This window comes from Protopterus annectens, chromosome 8.part1, assembly GCF_019279795.1.
Source record: "Protopterus annectens isolate FY-2018-M chromosome 8.part1, PAN1.0, whole genome shotgun sequence".
In the NCBI taxonomy this organism is placed as follows: Eukaryota; Metazoa; Chordata; order Ceratodontiformes; family Protopteridae; genus Protopterus; species Protopterus annectens.
Genome location: NC_056742.1, coordinates 260,839,799 through 260,856,931, shown reverse-complemented (window position 1 = coordinate 260,856,931; position 17,133 = coordinate 260,839,799). Strand labels below are relative to the sequence as shown.

The 17,133-nt window shown below is 38.2% G+C and overlaps 1 protein-coding gene across 1 annotated transcript in view; it reads right to left on the bottom strand.

The window, feature by feature from the left end:
* DPEP1 (dipeptidase 1) overlaps nt 1–17,133 on the bottom strand; it is a 250,577-nt gene that overhangs the window by 219,225 nt on the left and 14,219 nt on the right. Inside the window, exon 2 of the mRNA XM_044081592.1 lies at nt 752–836. Coding sequence (XP_043937527.1) covers nt 752–836 — 85 coding nt within the window. The remainder of the gene's footprint in view (nt 1–751; nt 837–17,133) is intronic.

Genomic DNA, 17,133 nt, shown 5'->3' with positions numbered 1-17,133 from the left:
ACTGGATGGTGATTAAAAAATATCTCATGGCAACATATATGTGGACAACATTTTCTCCCTGACCTTGTACTCCATATCATGGTGTACTTGATGCACATTGTCATGAAATTCATGCAAGAAACTAACCATCTTTACAATGCTGTGGGTAGTGACCAACTATGTATTTAGGGTCTACATTATATGAACAAAAGTTCATATAATCGAACACTGTAAACAGCGAAAATGCTGGAAATCAAACCCCACCCCCCGCTAATTATATATACCAACTCTGAGATCGCACTACTGTAACGAAAGGGCAAATTTCCCGATCTTCACTGTACAGCGATCTCAGAAAAAACACATCGATGTCCAGCATTTTCGCTGTTTACAGCATTTGATATTTTGGACTTTTGTTCTTCTAAGCAATAGAATTTATGCCTGGATCATTGATGTGCACATCCACTGCTTAATACCAAGTGTTAACACCACATTAGGGATACTTTGGGAGTCAAGATAGTGCCTAACTTCCCATGTTCATCCCCTATGGAGGGTATGTGCCCCTCAGTAACAGTATGCATTTCACATGCCATGTGCACAGAGGAAGCAAGTAAAGCCCATGAAGGACTCTCAGGTAAGACATCTGTCATGCCCTGGTGAAGATGGTTGCTCAGCCTGTACATGTACAAGGGCCTCTGTAATTGTGAATGTGGGTGACTCAACCCCCTGTATTACTGCAGGCAGTGCCACTGTGTCTTCAGATCATGCTGCTTACAGGTTGCCATCATTGTCAGTCACAGGTGCCCTACTAATGTTAGTACTATATTGTACTGCTGTGTCAGGCCATACAGCAGGGGTACCTGTGAAAGGAAGAACAAATATGATGACTGTCTACCCACACACATACACTCCATGATTACCTGTGACATGTATATTATTACAAACTAAATTACAACCATAGCATACTTGACAGATATACCTTGTAATATAGGTTGCTGCAGTTGCGGACCAGAGGTGTCTATAAAGATATGTCAGTGGGCTTTGGTCAAGTCTTCCCTTCAGATCCAGTGGAGTTTGCCATACTATACTGTAATGGACAATACTAACCTGGTGCTTCTTCAGCTGACACATCTCTGGTTGTTACCAACCCAGCTCAGACATCCATACAACCCCTAGGTGTGAAGGACCGCTCTTTACTTGTCCGGCAAGGAAGACAAAAATTCTTCAGTGTCAATGAGCCATTTCAGTGTTGGTGGCCAATGTGGTAGACCTCTCTAGCACAATATCACATTCCTTTGCCTTTATATAGAATACCATATCAGTAACCCTTTGTTAAACCTGTTATACAGAGGTATTTCTGCCATCTATAGCATTCACATCCTGCACTAGTCTAGTCTCTGCCAAATCCATTCTTGATATTGCATCTCTGAGGCATCTTTGCCTATGAGGTGTATGTTATGTGTGCATAGAGCCTGCAGTAGCATTTCATTTCCATGGGTGATGAACTTTTCCAGGCATTTCCTCCCTTGGGTGTACATACCAGCATGTATACATCTGTGTGTGAAACATGTCAATTGGTGGATTTATTATGGTATGTTGTGGGATACTCATAACTATGGCAAAAGCTTCCCATCTATGTAATTGTTTATCAGCTGCAGTTTCTGCTATGCCCAAGCTCTACCCACCCTCTAAACTGTAGACACTGGCTACAGTCCCCCCTATTTATCCACCTTTTATCACCTGAAGTTAATGCTATTCTCGGCCTTCCCCAAACTACATGCTATAGTCACGGTTAGGCATGGCTACAGTGGCCTTAGAACTACAAACAAAGTTTCCATTCTACATGGTTGCACAGCCACAAGGAATACAGTGTCATGCCAATGTCCTGGGTTCCCAGTTAATTGTACATCACATGCTTGTGACTAACATCCACCATAGGGCTTGTTGTTCTTGTTGATGTACTTTACTGGGCAGGAGCCCTTCCTTTATGCTGTAATGCTACAAGTGTACAAAATCTTTAGGAAACTTCCTCTTTTCCATAGCTGTACATTAATGAGCAATGTTTCACATAATGATGCTAATGCTTTATATCATAGCAACAAGGATTAATTAAGGTGGCAGTTAAGCTAATAAAGCTAATTAGTTCCACTAAATTGCCGCCATAGTACATTGAGCTATCCAAATATGAAAGTAATGCAAGAGTACCACAATGCAGCACTATATCAATTATTAACAATATGGTGTGACAATATAGTCATACAACAGTGCCTCAATGCAGCACTATATTGTGCAACATGAGATACACAAATGTGCATCCTTTTTGCTCCTCAGGTGAATTTGAGTGAATGGATATCACTCCTTCAAGTACTGAGGAATGCAGGAAAACAGTGTGGTACGACATAGAGTGAAAAATCTTCTTGTTTTTCCTGCAGAGGGACTGTGAGGAGCATGTGCTGGGGGCAGTAAGTTGATTCTTATTCTTTGCAGGAGGTGGATACTTGGTGTGTGCTAGGCAGACTATTGAGTTATTCCACTGGCATCACCCATTACATTGGCTCATGCCAGTATTGGTATAAACAATTGAAGCAACACCACCCTGACCTGTTTCATCAGTCAAAGGCAGTGAACAGATTCAAAGAGACATGCATGGACTGTAAGCATTTTTTCCACCATAGCCTTCTGCATTATTGTCTGTTTGACATGGACACTTAGGAGTGCATATCTTGTTTTCTGAGAGTGAAAGAGTGAGAACTAAACAAACTTAGATGTCTCATATGCAAGAGAGTGAAGGAGGCGTCTGATGTCCTATGTCAGTCCACTACACAAATGGGATTGTTTTTGTAGTACATAACAATGAACCAAGAGACTTTATCAGCTGAAGTGACATCTTGACCCATGTAAAAAAATGGGAAGAGAGTGCAGCTGCTGCTGCTGATATGTGTAATAATTATCCCACTATATCATCCTTCTGCTGATCCAATTGTGGAAGAAGAGGAGGTGTGGCCACACTCACCTTGGCCTGTGCTGGGTAATGCCTCTGGTGCTGGGTTATCAGTGGCCAGCAAGACTGCTTCTCAGAATATCATCTCCCATTCCTTGTTTGTTGTCTAATTCTCCTCAATACCACCTGTCCACCTCTGCTTATCTGTGCCCATACACTCTGCCCTTACCTTTTGTGTGTCTACTGCCCCTGTATGTCTGGGTCTGTATTCTGTGAGTGTATGTGTCTGCCAGCCTTTACTACCTAACCCTCTCCATCTATCCCATCTACAGCATTTTCTCACTATCTTCTCTAAACCCCAATTTTTATATATTAAAATAGAGGCTATTTCTTTGGAAAAGAAACACCCTTCACTCCACCCACCTTTTGTACCTTATGGTTACCTTAGTGTATTTTCCTCTGCTTGCTGTTCTTTCCATTTCTACTTTACTATCTGTCTGTCCCATTTCCTTCCCATTTATGTCATGAAAATGCTCAGCACTTTGATGTGCACATTCATAATTGTTTACCTGGTGGCAACTATGCTACCTTCTTGTAGAAGATGAGTACAAAAGGCAGCTTAGTGGTCCTACATTGTACATGTGAGTGCACACCGACTCAGGTATGCTAGCTTACCTTTGTTGTGGTCTATATTGCATCATCTATGCATTCTACTGTAGCATTGCTCCAGCCACAGAGCTGCCTAGCACTGCTTGCCCATTACTAAATAAATCCTATCTATATTTATAACTATAAACTGCTTTTCATCACTCCTACATAATGAAATTTCTATATTGCTGTATATGTAAATGTAACTTGTTTATTCTTGTAAATCACCAACAACTGCCAACGGGTCAAAGAAGTAACTAAAAATCCAAATGCCAAGACCCTGGAAGAAAACACAATGAAGCTTATGGACAGGACGACTTAATCAAGCATTGTATTCATTGATTTTAACAGTGTAATCCACAGAAATTCACAGGATAAAAACGCCAAGGAACAAAGCTTTTCAGCTGTTTAAATAGTTTAATCCAAGCATTCGCTTCACAGAAAAACCACTGAAATCACACTAATGCTCCATATGCAAGTAAGTTTTCATTTCAAAAACTTCCTCAGATGAGGGCTGGTAACTCTCAGTCTTTAGGAGTTAAAAATCATGTCACTGGCCCATCTAAATATGATTTTAGATGGGCCAGTGCCATGATTTTTAACTCCTAGAGACTGAAAGTTACCAGCCCTCATCTGAGGAAGTTTTTGAAATGAAAACATACTTGCATATGGAGAGTTAGTGTGATTTCAGTGGTTTTTCTGTGAAGCGAATGCTTGGATTAAACTATTTAAATGGCTGAAAAGCTTTGATCCTTGGCATTTTTATCCTGTGAATTTCTATGGATTACACTGTTAAAATCAATCAATACAACACTTGACTAAGTCATCCTGTCCGTAAGCTTCATTGTGTTTTCTTCCAGGGTCTTGGCATTTGGTTGTTTATTCTTGTGTTAACACTCCCATAGAAATCAAATTGTGTTAACTTCTGTTTTGACTGTATTCCCCTTGCATGATTCTAAAACCCCATTTCTAGTGTTAAGAAACTGAAATTCTTTTTTCGCTGTAATTTTTTTTTTTTTTGTAATTTTTGTAACTTTTTTAGAGCTTTTCTCTCCTGGTCTCTGCTGAATATGGTCAGAGTGCCTAGTCAAACCATCCTAGTAAAAAAAAAAAAAAAAAGAAGGCAATAAATAAATAAACAAATTAGCACTGCACTTCTCTTTACTTATGTGGTCCTTTAATCTGATTGCAAGTGCCATTCACTGCCTAATACATGTTTAATTTGCTGTGTGGTTCTTCTTGCAATGACTTAGTTGAAAATTAGCACAGTGTACCAACACAGCACTTGTCAATGGATCCCAGTCAGTATTTGGGCAGCTAACTCCCTGCACCTGACCATTGTAGTTTCACAGATTTTTACATCCTGGAGTTTATTCAGGAAATCTTCATACCCTTCAAGGGACATAGATGATGTGATAAAGTTTTAAAATATTTATTCAATACAATTTATATTAATTAGCGTGTAAGCAGTTGTGTCTCCTATGCATTATTGGCTTCAGTCTTTTATGTGCACTGTGATATGCAGTGTAGGTCTTCAAACTCAGTTAAAGTAACATTGTAGGTATCAATATGTAGGTTCATAGGTATTTACTAAACTAACAACCATAAGGGCCTTTTTAAACCTAACCATGCATCCCAAATCTCTGACAAGTTCTGATACCCTTGATAAGCGTAAGCATGGGCCTGGGAGATGAACCATTTACAGGTTAGCTCTATCCATTGAAGACTTAGGTGTCAAACCAGGGATTAATTTCTGGTTTCCCATCCAATTGTCCAAGTTGCACTTGAATTGGGTTACGGAGGTACTTTGCTTTGCAGGGATGGGGAGCCTGTTCCATAGACAGGGTAGTCTCTGGGATACATACCCATCTCTCCAGCAGGCAAGGTTTAACTCTTTAAAATGGGTAATTCTGGTGCTGTTTGTTTTGTGGATATGCAGGAGGTCCATCAGAGTGGGGTCTGACAATGCCCTGTATGCCATGCATAGAGCTCCTCTCAAAAGCTTGTAGGAGACAGAATACAGGAATAGGGCCTTGAGGCAGTCTGCATAGGACATATTACTTACACCCTATATTCTTTTAGTGAGGAACCTCTGTGGACATTCCATTTGCTGGATACGCCTGGTTAGGTACATACCGAAGGGGGCATTGTATTCAATGATAGGTTTGATGAATGCCAAATACAGTGGAAGAATGACTTCCTTGGACTTAGATGTCATACCTTTGTTTATACGTTGCGCAACACAGAATGATTTCCTCACCACTGTAGACATGTGATAATAAAAGGCTAGATTACTATCTATGTGTGTCCCTAAGTCCCTAACTACTGTGTCAGCTCTAAGGGGTGTGTTGTCAATATGATAGTTACCAAGGATGGATGATTTCCCAAAGGATACTATTATGCATTTCTTGGCATTTAGTTTCAGTCCATGGCTCTACCTCCAGTTGTTTGTCTGTGTCAGCCCTCCTGGAGAACATTTGTGTCAGTGTGAGATTCAATGACAGCTCCTAATTTGTAATTATCTGCAAATTTAGTCAGCCAGAGACCACTGACATTAGCCTTGACTTCTGAGAAGTAAATGCCAAAAAGGAGTCATCCAAGGACTGATCCTTGAGGGACTCCACTTGTGACTGGCCTCTTTGTAGAGGTGGACTCCCTAATTCTAACTTCCTGGGTCTTGTATGTGAGCAGTTGGCTATCCACTAGGTGACTTACGGGTTTGTAACTAACTTCTTGAGTTTGTCAATAATACTCGAGTGGAATATTGTGTCAAATGCCTTGGCCAGGTCAAGGTAGGCAGTGTGAATGACTTTGCCTTCATCCATTGCTTTGGTGACCTTCTCGAAGACATCCACCAGGTTGAGTAGGCATGATCTGCCCTTGACAAAACCAAACTGGGTTGGGACCAGTGTCTGGAGGTTTGCTATATCTGTATTGATCATCTCCATGATAATTCTTTCCATGGCTGTACATACAAGACTAGTGAGACTTATAGGTCTGTAGTTTCCAGGTTCTGTAGATGGCCTACCTTTCTGCAGAGGGATGATTGTTGCCTTTTTCCATTCATGAGGCACGAAGCCTGTTTGGAGGTTACAGTTAAACAGTAATTCCAGAGGCCTGATAGGTTATGTTTCATGCTATTTAGAAGGCATCTTGGGATATTGTCTGAGCCCACTGATGCAGTGTTCCTGGTCTTAGAGAAAGCATTAAGGACCTGTTCCCTAGTGAAAGTAGGGGGAGTTATATTTGATGATATTTCCTGAGGGAAGGTTGAGGGGGAGAGAGGTGGCTCCATTTACAATGAGCTCTGCACACAATTGTGTATTGCCTTTGATGTTGCAGACATGGCTAAAGAATGCTTTGTGATTGTCCTTGGCCTGGTAGGCCAAACTTACCTCAAATTTGGCATTGTTTGACTTTATTTGTCCTCTGAGTTGTTTGTTTAGTTTGATCAGAGTGCTTTTATCCTGCTGGGTGCTGCACCTCCTAATTTTTGCTATGATTTTCTTCCTCCTGTTATACAGCTGACTGATTTTGTGATTCTATCAGGGTGGCTTGTTTTTTTCAGTTAGTTCTGTACTTCTTCATGGTGGGTACAGCTGCCTCTATGCAGCTGTTAACATGCTTGTACAGGGTTTCTTGTGAACAGGTCTGCATAGGCAGAAGTGTTCTCAGAGTTTATGGGGCTTGAAATTTTGCCAGGTTCTTACTTAATAGCAGGAGGTTAATCTTAAAATAGTTCGTAGGCAGAAGTGTTCTCAGAGTTTATGGGGCTTGAAATTTTGCCAGGTTCTTACTTAATAGCAGGAGGTTAATCTTAAAATAGTTCCTGAATACTCCAGGTTTAGCTGGGAGTCCAAGGTTTATTTTTACTTCAAAGGAGACCATTTTGAATCTGACCTTACCAGGGAAGACATTACAGTAGGGGATGTGCAGCAGTCTCCCATATTCGCGAGGACCAGATCCAGTATGGTTGTACCCCTGGTTGGTGTATTGACTATCTGGTCCAGAGAGTGTGTGTTTACAAAATCCAGGAATCTCTGTGCATGTATGTTTGGTGCCATATAGGATTCACAGTTAATAGTGGAGCAATTAAAGTCACCCATGAATATGGTACTGGGTTGGATGGTTAGTGTTGCTAATAAATTTAAATACATGGCATGGGTTTCCTAGGTCATAGAGTGGAACTTTTAGCTTGCAAAGAAGTGGCACTGGATTTTACCTATGGTGATTTGAACATGGATCAGCTCAAGTGCATTGTTCTGTTTGACCAGCCTTGAAGTATATTTATTTTTGATGTAAACAGAGGCACCTCCACCTTTAGTTTTTGCCTATGAAGTAGCTGGCCTAAATGTGTGGAAAGGATTAAAACCTTACATTGTTGGTGTGCTCTCTGTGGCTTTAAACCATGTCTCAGTGACTGCACAGACGTCAGCATTCTCTAGGGTAAAGAGAGCTTCTAGGGAGTGGAGTTTTTTGTTTAGACTCCTAGTATTGAGCAGTAATAGTGATTTGCTATGTCGGAAGTACATTCAGGTTGGCACTGCCTAAAAAGGCCCTATGGGGGAAGAAAATGCTTTAGCTAATATTCGAAAGCCTAGAGGGGAGAGGTGCAGACCATCCCTGGCAAAGCAGTGCAGTCTTTTGACCATCTCCTTCCATGCTGACAAATATTGCAACCCATTAGAATGACACCAGAAACCAAGCCAATTATTAAAGTCAATCATCTTTTGTTTTTATTGTGGCATCATCCTTGGAGAAGGTAAAATGCTGTTCTTTGCTAGGCTCATACCAGCCTGAGACACATATTCTGAGAGCTCCATGATGTCTCTCTTCATATAGTCTAGGGAGGTATGTCTCAGGTCATTTACTCCCACATGGACTTTGACTGAGTCATATTGGCAATTGTGGTCCGATGACCTGAGTGTATGCGTAATGTGACAAATCCTAGCCCCTGATAAGCAACTGACTGTAACTTTCTCCTTACTCAGCCTGGTGAGAAGGACATCAGTGTATCTGATGATGGAGTCTCCAATGACTAGAATGTTTGACTGTGTGGTGACTTGCCTTATGGGCTTAGAGATAGAGGTTCCATGAGATGCAGCTCTATGTGTTGATGTCGGTGTTTTGAAAGAATGCATTTGGGGTGGCTGAGGATATTTATTATGTGTACTTCATCTAGGAGGTCTTTGTGGTTTAGGAAGGTTCCGTGTAATTGCCTCAGCATATGTGGGTATATATGTCTGCTTTGAATTTTGCGTGATGGGTGCAGCATGTGTACTACGGACAACCTTATTGACATTAGGAGTACTTCTATGTGAGAGCTTTGCCTCCAGTGATATTGTGTAAATACATCTTTCACATACCATATCAGTTTGTTTGAGAATTAACTGGTTGTCAGTAAACATGAGGCAATTTCTACATTGCCTCAGTATGCCCATATCCACCAAGCCAATAACGGAGACAGTAGGATAGTTCGTATCTATGGCAACGGACCCTTTTTTATTGATTAGACAGTTGGAGTAAGAATATCAATCACTGTCAGGAGTATCCGGTTTGTAACTATGTGGACAGTGCTTGCACTGCAAACTAGTTGTCCTGTATGCAACTAGGTATTGTAGAAATATCTATTGTGCTTTTACTGGAAAAAATCTCACTCAAGGTGTCTGAGTCTGTACAAAGCATTGCCAAACACTTGAGGGGAAACTAATACATAGACCTAGAAAATTTAAGTATGAAGTATTTAGGCAGATATTCTGGAGTTAGAAACAAATCAAGCAGTACTTACTGAAAACAAATAATCTGCTTGTGAAGAATGATAAAAAGAGGGGAGTCACATGAATGGCTACTGCCTGGCTACTACTAATGCTGGTCTCAGCACAGCTTCACTCTGTTGGGATATAATACTCATTTGCTTCTTCTCTCACCAGAAGCAAAATGTTAGCACCAATCTCAAGAAGAAAAGTAGGTCACAGCCTGTTTATGATCTACAGTCTTGTCCTAGATGATGCAATGATCTGTAGGCTTGCAGCCTTTCTCTGGTAGATGCCTCAAATAGCAACCAGACCAGTCAGGTGCGTTAAGCACAGACACTCACTCTCCAACCAGAAACAGTCAGAAATCAATGCACTCTGCTCCTTCTCTCACCAGGATCAGCACATAAGCACAAATTCCAAGCTGTCACATAAAGCAGTTATTAGGCTTTCTGGTGATCAGCAGTCTCCAGGAAATAATGTACCTGCACTCCTTCTCTCACCAGGAGAAAACAGAAGCACTAATCCCAAGATGACTACTGAGAGGCAGAATGTGGGTTCTCCAATAAATGGTGGTCTTGCAATAGATGCTTAAAAGTAAGATGAAAAAATGGTTTATCCTAAACACTGCAGTGTGCACTAACAGTTAGATATGAACGTGAGTAACTTAACTTTTAGCTGTCTAAAAAGTTAAGTTTTCGTGGAGAGCCACTATTTTTAAAATAGCAAGGTAGATTGAAAGGGGGTGGGCACTATGGAATACAGTAGGATGTCCAATAAATTTAAATAAAGACTTAAACTACTACCATGGACATTCCCTGTATGCACTTTTATGATATTTAAGATCAACAGAATCACTTACATGGCATAAAACACAATAAAGAGAATTTATTAAGTGCTTTCATCCCTCTAAATGCAGAGATTTCTTCAGAATAAAAATACATCAAAGAAATCAATTTAAATAATGCAACAAATAAATCCACCACCTCAATCATTTAATTAAACATATCTCATTTCACTTAAATACAAATGATTTCACAAAACACAAACTCTTACCTAAAAACTCTAATGAAACATTTATATAAAACTTCTAACATAAATTATAACAAATACTAAACACTTTTAAAAGTAAGACTCAACTTAAAACCCTAATTATAGTTCTTGAGCCTTTAGTTTTAACAAAGTGAAATAGAAATATTTTCATTAAGTCCTGGTGGGTTAGTGGCATTTAACCTAAGTTGCCACTACAACTCCTTAATTTCTATTTTGAGTTCCCAACAGCCCCCCCTAGGGTTTTTTGGAATAATTTCTAAAATACCAAATTTAAACTTAGCAGAACCTTGACAAATAGCTCTATGCTTATAAAGTGTATTATTAGGTTTTTCTAACTATTGCATACAAGTGTTCATAAATCCTCTTTTTTAATGTTCATTCTATTTTCCTAATATAAAAAGTTACATGTTGTGCAAATGGCAATATAGACAATTCCTTTGGTATTACAATTACCATTTTTCAACACAATTTCAAAGGGAATTTTGATATAGAAATACTAAACGTTTCCCAGATATAGGGACACTGTTCACAGCTCCCACATTTAACGGTACCCTTAAGCTGCAACTGCATACTTGATCACAAATGTTCAAAAAGAAATTTGAAGTTCTTCCCCTTCTTATGAACAAAATGTGGTGTCTCCCCTAAAATCTCCACTAACTCTGGTGTGGTCTTAAAGATTACCCAGTTCTTTTTTACTATGTCCTTTATGTCATTTTATTTAGAGGATTTATGAACACCTGTATGCAATAGTTAGAAAAAAACCCTAATAATGCATCTGAAAACATTTCTATTTTTTCTATTTGTTGCATTATTTAAATTGATTTCTGTGATGTATTTTTATTCTGAAGAAGGATGAAAGTGCTTAATAAATTCTCTTTATTGTGTTTTATGCCTTGCAATTGATTCTGTTGATGTTAAATATCGTAGAGGGAAAGTCCGTGGTAGTTTAAGTCTTCATTTTGTGCATGGTTTTTGGTTGAATTAAGGGCACTCTTGTGGTGTTTTCAATAAATTTAAATAGTTAAATACAATGAAGCTTCTAAATTAACCATTTTTTATCAGGACCTCTGGCACTGAGTTCAGACACCTTTGCCTGATTTTTTTTGTATTTTACAAAAATCTCAGTTTGATTTTTGTTTTACAATTTGAAAAAACATAAAAAGAAATTATGGAAATGGAAATTTCCAGTTTCATACTTGTACTCCCTGGGGAGAGGGATGAAAGCATTCTGATTGGTTGCACCTCTCAGTCAAGGCTGACAAACATTAAATCTCCTGCTCATCACTCCAAGTCCTTAGCCAATGACAGAATAACAACATTTTGTCTTGATAGTCAGATGACATATAAAACAATTATTCAATTCTCTCTGTCCATTAGTCAGTGAAATAACAATTCAGACTATTAATGCTTATTGCACAAGTGGTGTCAGTGGAAGAATAGTTTAGACTATAAATACTTATTGCACAAGCAGTGTCAGTGAAAGAGCAGTTCAGACTATTAATACTTATTGCACAAGTGATGTTGGTGAAAGACCAGTTTAGACTATTAATACTTATTGCACAAGGTGAGCAAAAGCATACTTATGTCAACATAATATAGAATGAAGTGGATTATTTTATAAAGGAGTGAGTAATTGACTGGGTTCCCTCCTATGTAGAGTCTGTATGACTGCCCTATGTTAGTGTGGGTTTTCGCATGCTACTCTGGTTTTCTCAAATATCTGAAATAAGTGCAGTATGCAGAATTGTGATTTTAAATGCTCCATAGGGGTGTGTGTGTGTGTGTGTGTGTGTGTGTGTGTGTGTGTGTGTGTGTGTGATACCAAAAACCCTACTTGCCTAATAAACTTTCATGGACTTACTGTATGAGTCAGATGCAATTCAACAGTATTTGATCGATGGCTGGAGGAACAAAAGGCTTTCTGAATTGTAGGAATGAAATTATAACAATCCGCACTGTATTAGTAGTGTGTTATGGCCTTCAGATTGCTGCACTAGTTTTTGTACCAACACTATGGTATTTACTTAAGCAAACATCAATGAATACATTTATACACAAATGTCATGCAACTGTTTGATAGCCAAAGATTTAAAGTATTTACTTATAACATGTGTGCATATGATATCAGCTGAGAGCAGTATAATAACTGTCATCTCCTCCTGTCTTTAAAACTAAAGTCTAGTACTATGTACATAATGCAAAAACTCAGAGGCATACACAAAGATAGAAAACCATAAACACACACACACACACACACACACACACACACACACACACACACACACACACACACACACACACACACACACACACTAGCGAGAGTTCATAGTATCACAAAATAATAGACTATATGTTATTAAAAAATAAATTGTCAAATTCAGTTTGCTGAAATACAGCAACCCAGCTGCAGAGACGCAACCTGACTTGGCCTTATAGCACTTGTGACAATAATGTTTACTTCCACCACAGCAGAAGCACGAGTGACTGTGCCTGTTAACCACACCTAAATGCTACAGGTCACTATATGAAGGAAGAGTAATACTTTGCTGATCCACTGGTGTAGGAGATTTGTTTCCAACTATAACTCTAGTGACTTATGTTCAATTACAACCCTTGATGGCAGAAGGCTGGCAGACAGGGAGAGTGCGAAGCTGCTTATCGCTAACACTCTGATCCTGTAGGACAGTGAGGAAAGATGTTCACAGCAGTACACACACCTGGCAGAGGCTAAAAAGCTCTGTTCTGTTCTAAGTACATGACATCTGTATAGCTCTGCAAGACACACACAATTCAATTCCCACAGGAATGTGCAACTTACACCCTATTTTCCATGCAATGCTTGCATGAAGCTGGCAGGAGAACTGCAATGAAAGTACAAAACCCATCAGGTTCCTAGACATTTGGAAAGTGCCTAAGTCTTACAATGTTATGTAAAGATAAAGAGGGGCAACCATTCCTTGTGTGAGCAGTATTGTTAAATGCTATGGGGCCATGGAAGTAAAAGCACCTTCATCTTTTATATAATAAAGAAAGGGAAATGTCTGTCTTTTTCCATCAAAGCCAATACTTTTTCTTTCTGAAAGCAGTGAAAAATCCCATTGCAAAAAATGCACATTCATTACTTTGTGATCATTGAAACACAGTTCAAAGAATGTTTTCTTATAGATTCATAGGTTCATACGAGGCAAATGACTTCTGAATTAGAAGTTGAAAAGTCTAAAGATCTGGTCAGAAAAGATATTTTGTATTTGGAGATTCAGTTATTAGAAGATCTGATAACTTACATTTGCAGAGAAGATAATGAACATCGAACAGTGTTATGCTTGCCAGGAGCAAAACAGGAGAATGTGAGACAGGCCTTAGAACACCTTAATGTAAGAAAGTACAGATCTGTTTTAATTCATGTCGGTACAAATGATCTCACCCAAAGGATTCTATGACTGTTAGTAGGGAACTTATAGCACTCTTAGATAGAATAGCTTGCTTTTCACAAATCACATATAGAAAGGAGACTTGCGTTATAGTGAATGAAAAAAAAATAGGGTAAATGGATATATGAAAAAAATATAGAGCATCCTTGCTTAATTTTGGGCATACATGTTCAGATAGGATGGCATGTACTTGTCAAGATGAAGGAGTTGAATTGTAGCCCCAAATATTTTGCAATATTTGACAAACACAAGGCAGGATTTTTGCCAGCTCGAAAATTTAACAGTTCATAGACAGTAACATTTGATGCATCTCTGATAGTTGTTAATGCTCTAAGCATTAAAAATAAACTTTTTATTGGAAAATGTGCTATGTTTGCACAAGATTGCTGTTATTATTGTTTGTGAAACATGATTAAAGAATAATGTCTGGAAACCATGCTTTAACTGTAACAGACATTCCAACAAAAATTAGGTGGTGGTGTTGTGATAGGGATTAAAGATAGTTATGAGACCTGTGATTATTACATGTTCAATAATAACTTTAACATAGAATGTGTTGTTGTTGTTCTGTCTTTCGGCTTTTCCCAGTTAGGGGTCGCCACAGCAGAACTCCGGTCCGCTAATGATTGGTAGTTGATTTTTATGTGCCGAGTTACTAACCCTGACACACAACCTTCAACAAAGGTACGCCCATTCACGCATGTTTCTACGCAGAAGACGCTCTAGCTGAGAATCGAACCGAACAGCGTCTTACTGTGAGGCGACAACGCTACCGCAGCACCACCACTGACAATAAAGACATTCCTGGAACATATAACAATTGTTGGAGTGTATAGACCACCAAAGTCAAGTGCTAATGACTCAGAGGAATTCATACATTTCTTGCATGAAACACAGGAGGGAAGAATAATAGTGGCTGGAGACTTAAACGTAGCAGAAACAGACTGGAATAATATTTAATCAACAACATTAGTAAGGAGATTATTCAGAGTATGTTCAGGAACAGCATCTGCTTCAGATTGTAAAAATACCTACCAGGGAACGGAATATATTAGACATTGTTTATGCTCCTAAGGAAATTACTGTAACTTCAAGTCAAGTTTTGCCATGGTTGCAGTGATTTACAGTGATCATCTGGTTATTAAGGTTAATTTGTTGCTAGATAATTCTGCTAAACTGAAATCTAAACCAATGCATAGAAGTTTAATAACTGAAAGCAAAACAGTCACTATGTAAAACTAAGTGGAGTGATGCATTTGGTGGAAAAACTGCTGAGGGAATGTGGAAAGTTTTGAAAGAGAAACTGTTTTAATGCAAAAAATAAAAAAATAATGTTTAACATCAGAATCTAAGCACACAGCATCAGGAAGATATATTTCCATAAGAACAAGATAGTTAAGGTGAGAGACAAAAAATATAAGAAATGGAAAAACTGAAATTAACAAGCTGGACAAACAAATTAAGCAGTGTGTGAGACATGCTCAAGAAAAATTTGGAAGAAAATTTATATAAAGATATTAGGATATAATTTTATAGATACATAAGAAGTGGAAGGAGTAAAGACATACAAATCGGTAAGCTGTGTGAATATTGTAAAATGTATTCTCAGGCACAACAGATTATAGATATATTTATAAAATCTTATGCAAAGCAGTTTTGCTCCACAAAGAGGGTGATAGATTGTCCTAGTGACATCCAGGTAACCTCAGATACTGAAATCAGATTAGATTATATTGAAAAAGAATTATGCAAATTGGATCCAAAAAAGTACAGTGTGGTGATGGCATTAGTAATAATAACCTGAGAACGTCTCAGCAAGAAATTACAGTACCATTATATCTATTATTTATTAGGTTGTATAAATATGGTGAGGTTCCTCAAGACTGCAAACATGCACTTATTAATCCAGTCTTTAAGGGAAAGGGGAGTCTTAAGACCCTTAAGTCTACTTTCATGTTGTGAAAAATATATTGGAGACGGTAATATTGGATAAGTTATTGTCAGAACTGGAAAGGTTGGGACTTCAAACCATATATCAGCATGCATATGTTGAAAATATTTCTATTACCACCTGTAACATGATGTTCTATAACAATATAATAACAGCTATGAATGAAAAATTGTGCTGTGATGTAATTTATATGGATTTAACTTCAGCATTTCATAGCGTCTTACATAAAAACTGATCAATAAATTGAAACAATTAGGTATCAATGTACTCTTGATAAGATGTATAGCTGCATGTCTACAAATAGGACATGGCAGGTATCATATAAAAATGGGACAAGTGAAATTCTTGTTGAGGTGTTCTACAGTCTGCATGCAGATGACTTAAAATTGGGTAAACTGACTACATGTGTTACAAACAGGGCACATCTCAAAATATCTTGACTAAACTGACCATTTGGGCACTGGAGAATAATATGTTGATAAATATATCAAAAACTAACCATATAAGATTTGGGAGATGCAAGTTGAAAGGTGAATATTTAATACAGTAGACAGTGATTGAAACTGTAGACTCATGTAAGGACCTGGGTATATGGGTAGATACAGCTTTGAGTTTTTCTAATCATATCAACCAATTGGTTAATGATAATTATAGAACTATAGATTGAATAAAAAGATTTATATAGTCTAGGAAATCAGAAATGATTAAATCATTGTTTGTTAGTTACATTAGACCCAAGCTTGAGTATAGAATAACAATATGGAAACCTTATAAGAAAACAAGCATGAGTAAAGTGGAAAGAGTACAGCAGAAATATACCAAGGGTATCCATTAATGTGAAAATTTAAGTTATGTTGAAAGATTAAAATATATGAACTTGTACAGTGTCCCATATACATTATTGAAGAGGAGACCTAATTCAGGTATAGAGGGCATTTAGAGGCAACTACCTCTGTGAATGTTTGAGGTTATCAAAAAGTATCTAGAGAATCATCAGGCAACCTATATGGAAGATTCAGACTTTTTCAGATGATATTAGAATGTCATTTGGTCTTGATAAATGTGCAAAAGTAACCTTTAAAGCAGGAAAACTGCAGCACCAGGAAAACAACAGTTTGGGACAAGAATGTAATATAAAAGAACTTGAGCAACAGGGGGTGTATAAATACTTGGGAATTAATGAAGGATCAGTAAAAAAACATAAACAAATGCAAATAAAACTCAGTAAGGAATACTTTAGAAGACTTAAATTAATCCTGAGAACAGCATTGACATCTAGGAACAAGATCCAAGCTATAAATCAATTTGCTCTTCCTGTCCTAATGTACAGTTTTGGACTGACTGACTAGCCCCAAAAAGTATTGGCTAGATTAGATATTA